Raw genomic sequence first — 6,763 nt, forward strand, 5'->3', positions numbered from 1 at the left:
AATTTCCTCTGCACGGACTTGCTTTCTCTGTTAACAGCAAGAATGCTGTAAGACAAAAAAGCCAAAACAGACATCTTAAAGTGTGTTGTATATCTGGTCATGGTGAGCAGAACTTGCTTTCCTTCCAAGCAGTTTGTTGACACAGGCCTTTTTCTTTTTAAAGGCATTGCAAATGTCTTCAAATTCTTTATCTTGAACTTCAGTGTCTCCTCTTTATAACATTGCCGTTCCCAAATGGGCTTGGGCATAGGTGGAGTCTGAGATAGTGAGCATTTGTTTCACATTATCTTACTGAGTTTGGGGTTTTGAGTGTCTTATGTGTCTCTTTTTATTAAGAAATCTCCTTTTAAGCGTATTTGAGGAGCCGGAGCGGGGCTGTGAGGAGAAGCTCCATATCTGGGCAGGAAGTCCTGACCGGGCAGCCCGAAAAGCAGGCGGCGGCAGCAGCGCCTGTTGTATTTGGCCCCTGCACAGATGGAAATGAGCGGCTGAAACCTCCCTGCATGGCTGAGGGAGCAGGGAACAACCTTCAGATTTAGGACATGGATCCTCGGCTCTTGTTCCGTAGCCCAAAGACAGGGATCACCCTTTGATGCCTGTGGCTTTCTTCTGCAGGTGGAGCAATAGTGGCAGTGCAAGATCAGAGCTGAGACTGCTGGTATCTTGCTGCTGACAATGCTTTCCCTGTGCCTCCCCCCTCTTGTGTCTAATGAAACCTCTCCAAATGAGCTTATTTAATCCAGATGTTTGTATTTTAAATAAACAGCCCTTCATAGTCCCTTGTCTGTACTCAGCTTCTGTCTGACTCATTAAGATCAGAGTTGTTAAAAAAGCCCCATCAGTCAGAAATCCCCAGCATACACTGCCAGAACTGGCAGGGTTACGTGGTCTGTGCTGGGAGCTCAAGTGTCTTCATTTGCTCTGGAGAGTCAAAAATGCCCTATTTTTCTGGATATTGGAGGCGAGGGGGGCCTGTGTATGTGTGCATGCGTTAAGAGCATTTTTAAGATGCATTTTTATGAATTGCCAGGGTGAGAGGTCTTTTCACTGGCTTCAAAATACCTGGAAAGACTGCAGGTGAAAAATGAGGCGAAAGTTACAGGTGAAAGCCGAGGCACAAATGAAATTGCAGTCCTGTGGGCAAAGTGAGCTGAAATGGGCCATTTCGTGCCCTTTGGGCTGTGTTTCTCAAGGATAAGCAGCCTTGTATGGGGTCTTAATGCTTCTGTGCAAAATAAAGTGGGTAAAGGCTTGTATTTTACCTTAAAACTGCTAAAACCAGCATCTGGCTGTTTCTAGAACAGTCTGCTCGTAAAAGCTTTGTTCTTATCAGCAACACTGGGTTTTCCAAGTAAGTTAAATGTCTTTTTTTTTTAACTGAGTGCCATCAAATAACCTTTTATTCTTGAAAGCTGCAGAACGTGGGTTTGGGTATCAGAGGGGACCTCAGGGTGCCCCAGGTCTGTGTGGGAGCTGTGAGGGGTCTGGGAGCTGGTGCTAGGAGTGGGGATGGGTGGATTGGGTGGGAGCAGAGGGAAGGAGCAGCTGCCAGCATCATCATCAGCTTCGCATCCGAGCAGAGCTCGAGCCCAGCACCGCGTGTTCGCTGTGCTCCAGACACGCCGTCCCCCCTTGCTTCAGGGTGAAAACCTTTATCCTGAGCACCCCTGCGTGGACTTACGGCAGGTCCGCGTGGGCAGTGGTCAAATGGGGTCTGGCAGGTTTGAGGCTTCACAGGACATAAGGCACGGCTGAGGAAATCGATGTCTGAAGGACAAACCCCAGTTTCAGTGCTCTGCTTGCAGATGATGTTTCAGGATAAAGCGTTTCCAGTGCCGGTGTCTGCTCTTTTCCAGATGTCGGGGAGCCAACCACAGCCGGGAAGAGGTGTGCCGTGCTTGCGCTGCAGAGGAGCATGTGCGGGATTTGAGCCACATTCCTGGAGGTAACGTCTTGACCTGGGCGAGCCCTGCCCCAGCGCTGTCCCTTTGGTGCTGTCCATGCTCAGACCCTGGGGGCTTTGAGCACAAAAGCAGTGATGGAGCTGCTGCAGGCCGTGCTCAGCACAACCCCCTGATTCCCAGTGCAGCGTCCAGCCTGTCACACTCTGCTTAGTGCCATAAACAGCTGCCTTATTTTTGGTTTTTCCTCTTAAAAACACTGATTTAGGCAAATAGGCACCGGTATCAGTAGCTGGTGGGAGTGGAGGGGCACTGTGTGTTGGGCAGGGGTCTGCTGTCCTGCCCTGGCTGCTTGTGCTCCACATTGGGAGAAACAAAGGGGGCTTTGAAATGGAGGGGCGCTCTCCAGATATCATTTGGTTGAATCGTTACTTTTTTTTTTAAATTGACTGAATTAAAGGCTGATTTGACCCATATTTGTTCCAGGATTCTGCTGAAATACTTGGGGTTGCATCAGAGTGAGTTTGTCCTCTTGCAGTTGGTGTTTGCTGGAAAAGCTGGCCAGCAGCATGGCCTGGCAGGCTTATCTTTGTGACTTAACAGCTATGATAATTAAAATGATAGGTACTTAATTATCAATTCCTCTTTCTGTGGTCACTTTTTAATGGCATGTAAAGCTTTGTAAGCAGCGAGGCTGTTGGAGACCAGTGAGGGTGGGAGATTCGATGATGCTCAAAGGGGTTTCCATGCAGTCCGCTGGTCTGTGCCCAACCTTTGGAGGAGGCTGATGGTTGATGGCTCCTGTGGTCCAGCTCAGGACGATCTCGCTTGTCACGCACAGGAAAATCTGCAAGACCTGCAGATGCAGCCAGGAGGATCACAGCCTGAGCTCCGACCTGGAGGACGACCGGAAGATCGGGCGGCTGCTGTCGGACTCCAAGTACGCCACGCTCACCGCCCGGGTGAAAGGGGGTGACGGCGTCCGCATCTACAAGCGGAACCGCATGATCATCACCAACCCCATCGTCTCGCGGAAGGACCCCACCTTCGACACCATCACCTATGAGTGGGCGCCCCCGGGGCTCACCCAGAAGCTGGTAAGGCAAATCCAAGGCTGTTTGGCTGGTTGTTGTGTTGCCTGATGGAGAAAATAACTCAGCTTGGAATGAAGTTATCAGGGGAAATGGTGAAACATATGGTTTGCCTCTCAGGGCAAAATTTGTATGTAATGCTTTGTATTTTGGAAAACCACGTAAATAGAGCAGGTGGTAGAGGGGAGGGAATTGCTGTTGGGTTTTTATAGGTTTGCTTACATTTCTAGGAGAAGTCTTAATGGCTTTTACAACTCGAGAGCTCGCTACTTTGGTGAAGCTCATGTCCAATAAAAACAGGGCTGAGAGAGCTCCCATCCCCACTGCCATGGTGCTCCTACAGCCCCGGCGCAGCCCACGCAGGCGCCTGCAGGCTCCCAATCTGGGCTGGCGGGGAGTGATCCCCCCCAGCCTCCTCAGGGTGTCAGGCTGGGGGCAGCCCCCTCCCCAAACACCCAGGAGGACACCAAGGTGGGAGAGAGCTGTGCGAGCTGTGGAGCATGGACAAGGAGCTGACTCCAGAGATGCCTCCATGCTTATAAAGCAACAAGGGTCTGGACGGGCTCCTGGGAGAAGTGGTGAGTGGTTATTTGGGTGGTTTATTTGGGCAGGAGGACCTGCCCCAGGCTCCTACATCCCCATTGCAGAGGGAGGTTCTGCATCTCTTGCAGAGCTGGTGGGAGCCTGTCCCAGACCATCCTGGGGGAGGTCCCAGCCTGGGACACCTCCACTGACCAGGGAGGTTGTTCAGCAAATGCTGCAGGAAATGATGCTCCGGGCTGTCATTAAGGAGAGAAAATAAATCAATGTGGAAAGAAAAAAAGCTGGGCTGAGCTTTGGCTGGGAGCATCCTGCCCGTGTGGGCACGAGCTCTGCCCATCACTGCGGCCTGAGGACCCCTCTCAAATTCAGCACTGGAGCTGGGTTTTTTCTGTTTTCCTTACAGCTAAACGTAGTCTGGTCCAAATAAAAATATATATATATTTTTTTAGGTTTTGTAAAGAGGACTCAGGGTTAAAAGGGGAGATGGGGAGCATGGCCCCATGCTGAGGACTGGCTCTGGAAGCAACCAGCCTCTCCTGTGCCCCATTCCCAGCCGGGGGAGCGATGTTGCTGTGTGGGAAGGGGTGGAAGTGGTTTTGGTGTGTGAAGGTGTTGGCCAGCGGAGCAGCTCTGGAGGGAAAGCATTAAACTGGCTTTGAACTGTGTTGTGGTACTAGAAACATTGCCTATTACACTGTCATTAGTGGACAGCTTTTGGTCTTCAAATTAGGCAAATAGTTTAAAGCTGCTGAAAATTGCAACCAGATTTTTTTCTAAAAGGAAGAATTGGGGAAACAAATGTGGAACTGCAGCTGCAGACCCAAGAGGCAGATGGATTATTTCTTCTTAAAACACAGTTGCCTTTGACCCCCTGGAAAGGCTGGCATGCAGTCCGTACTGGGAATGCAGCTGGGGGCTGTGGTGTGAACTGGAGCAGATCCCTGGGCTGTAACAAGGGACCGAGACCCCCACGCATCCGACTGCTGCTCGCAGCTTCCTCTCCCTCTGGCGGAGCCATCCCAGCAGGGATGTGCCTTTAACCACTGTTTGCCTTCTGCAGGCCCTGGGAGTGCTTGGGGAGCTTGTGAGGGATGGGAGGACAGCGCTGGCCCCCTCCCTCCCACCCAGCCCAATCCATTAATGCACTGCTCAGAAACTTGGGGGGTGCCCAAACTCGGCAACTCCTGGGCTGCTTGCTTCTTCTGTGGGGCTGGACCCCGACTGTACCCCTTGGGAGGGTTTAGGGTGGTCCTGAGCACAGCCTTATGCCATAGGGACATGGGGGAGCCTACTTGTCCCTGTAGCTCTGGTGGGAGCTGCACAGGGGGCTCTGGGGCTTTTTATGGGGCCTGAGCAGATGGGAAGGTCTCTCGGTTCCTGTAAACAACATGCAGGAGATCTGGAAACAGCCCTGATGGATCTTGGCGTGCAGATGGACCTGACAAACCTTGAGAAGCGCTGGATGTCAGCCAGGCCAGGGCAGAGCAGAAGGGATCGGGGCCAGAAAGCTTTCGGTGCGGAGCTGCCTCGGTCCAGTAAAAAAAAAGGCTGCTGGAAACTTGAGGTTGTTTTTGGTATTGTGATCCCAAAGTGGATGCTCCCATAATAGGAGGAAGTGTGGAGTGAGTTTGCATCAAGCTATGCCTGAAGAAGCTATGAAGTGTAGGTATTCAGAGTCTGTGGGGAATGGGAAAAGAACAGATTAAAAAATATCTCCAGAACCCTTAACAGTGAAAACTTAAAATGCTCTTCCTCAAAATTATCTGTGCTAAGACAACATAGCAAAGCATTTGACCACAATAATACACAGTAGCAGCAGAAGAAACAACTTTTTATTAACCTTCATGTCAGTTTTTGGTGTCAGGTAGATTTTTTGGTTTCTTTCCCCCCTGATCTGTTCATACTTTGACATCTGCAATAACTGAGTGCAACCCTACCACATGGCCAGGCAGGCATCGATACCAGCCTCTGGCCAGTCCCACTGTGCTCTTAGGAACAGCTCGAGGCTTTTCTCTTCACTTCCAGCCCTGACATCTTGTTGTGGTGATGGAGCTGTTCAGTGCTGTGCAGACGTTTCTGTATTAAGAGGCTGTACTGAGCCAGACTCCGTACAGTAAACAGTTAATTACTTGTCTGCTTTCTTCTAAACTCAGTTTTCAAATGCTGAGGGCGTAAGAAACAAAGGGAGTGCAGCTGTCACGGGGCCAACTGTCCAGCCCTCGCCCTTCCCACCACAATAGGGATGATGCTGCTGGTGGGAACCTCCCTTCCCCGTGCACCGGGCCAGGAGAAGTTAACTGGGCAGAGGAGTGAGTTAACTGTCCCGAGGAGTTAAATGACCCCATGCAGGCACTGGTGCAGCCTGTGACAGGCCTCTCCCGTGGTCACAGCTTGCTCTGCCTTTAAGCCAGCGGCCAGCTGAGTAGGAGACTTTATTTTGGGTGGTTTCTTGGCATTTACTTTCCGTATTGCAGGGCATCAGTGACCAAACACATTCCCTTTCCTGCACAGTCAGCGGTTGGGCAGAGCTGGTGGCTGGCAGCACTGTGTACAGCCTCCACTGCCCTCTGACTGCTTTTTCTTCTATTAAGATTTTTTTTTTAAGTGCTTTTCCTGTAAATTTTGCTGTGTGCAGCCCAGGAGGTCTCTGGGCTGCTCCTGGTGCTCCCTGCAGCTTTCCCAGTCCCAGCACAAAGCAGCAGGAACTGCCTGGCCTCAAGTTGTCGTGTTTATGGGTTTCTGGTCTTTTTGGCAGCCTTGTGTTAGATCACCTGGAATAGTGGCACATTAGTGCCGGTGAGGGAGAGCTGTTGGGATCTGGATGCAAACGAGGGGAACAAATCTCTGCTGTTTTGTTTTCCTGGGGAGTCTATTTTTTAAATAAATAAACAAATTCCCCCAAAACCGCCCACTTCCTGAGGATGAAATTATTAACAGCCTGGCTGCTGCTCGTACCTGAGTAAGTCTTTTATTCCTGATGTGTGTTAAAGTAACCCAAAGGGAGGGGAAAGGCATGTGTTCTGCCACCGCATCTGTTTGCAAAGCCCCTGCACGGGGGACACGGGTGCTCTCGTGCCGCTGGCAGCGCAGGTAACGGCAGCGCTCTCTCCATCCCAGGCCATGCAGTACATGGAGCTGATCCCCAAGGAGATGCAGCCGGTGGCGGGGACGGACGGGGCGTGCTACCGGCGGCGGCCGGCGGGGCGGCAGGGCCCCCGCCCCCACCCC

The 6,763-nt window shown here is 51.4% G+C and overlaps 1 protein-coding gene across 1 annotated transcript in view; it reads left to right on the plus strand.

The window, feature by feature from the left end:
- Positions 1 to 1,856: 1,856 nt before the first annotated feature.
- LMCD1 (LIM and cysteine-rich domains 1) overlaps positions 1,857 to 6,763 on the plus strand; it is a 10,211-nt gene continuing 5,304 nt past the window's right edge. Inside the window, exons 1-3 of the mRNA XM_010179095.1 lie at positions 1,857 to 1,945; positions 2,743 to 2,998; positions 6,653 to 6,763. The exon at positions 6,653 to 6,763 is cut by the window's right edge and continues 240 nt beyond it. Coding sequence (XP_010177397.1) covers positions 1,857 to 1,945; positions 2,743 to 2,998; positions 6,653 to 6,763 — 456 coding nt within the window. The remainder of the gene's footprint in view (positions 1,946 to 2,742; positions 2,999 to 6,652) is intronic.

This window comes from Mesitornis unicolor, unplaced genomic scaffold (assembly GCF_000695765.1).
Source record: "Mesitornis unicolor isolate BGI_N332 unplaced genomic scaffold, ASM69576v1 scaffold15942, whole genome shotgun sequence".
Classification (NCBI taxonomy): Eukaryota; Metazoa; Chordata; class Aves; order Mesitornithiformes; family Mesitornithidae; genus Mesitornis; species Mesitornis unicolor.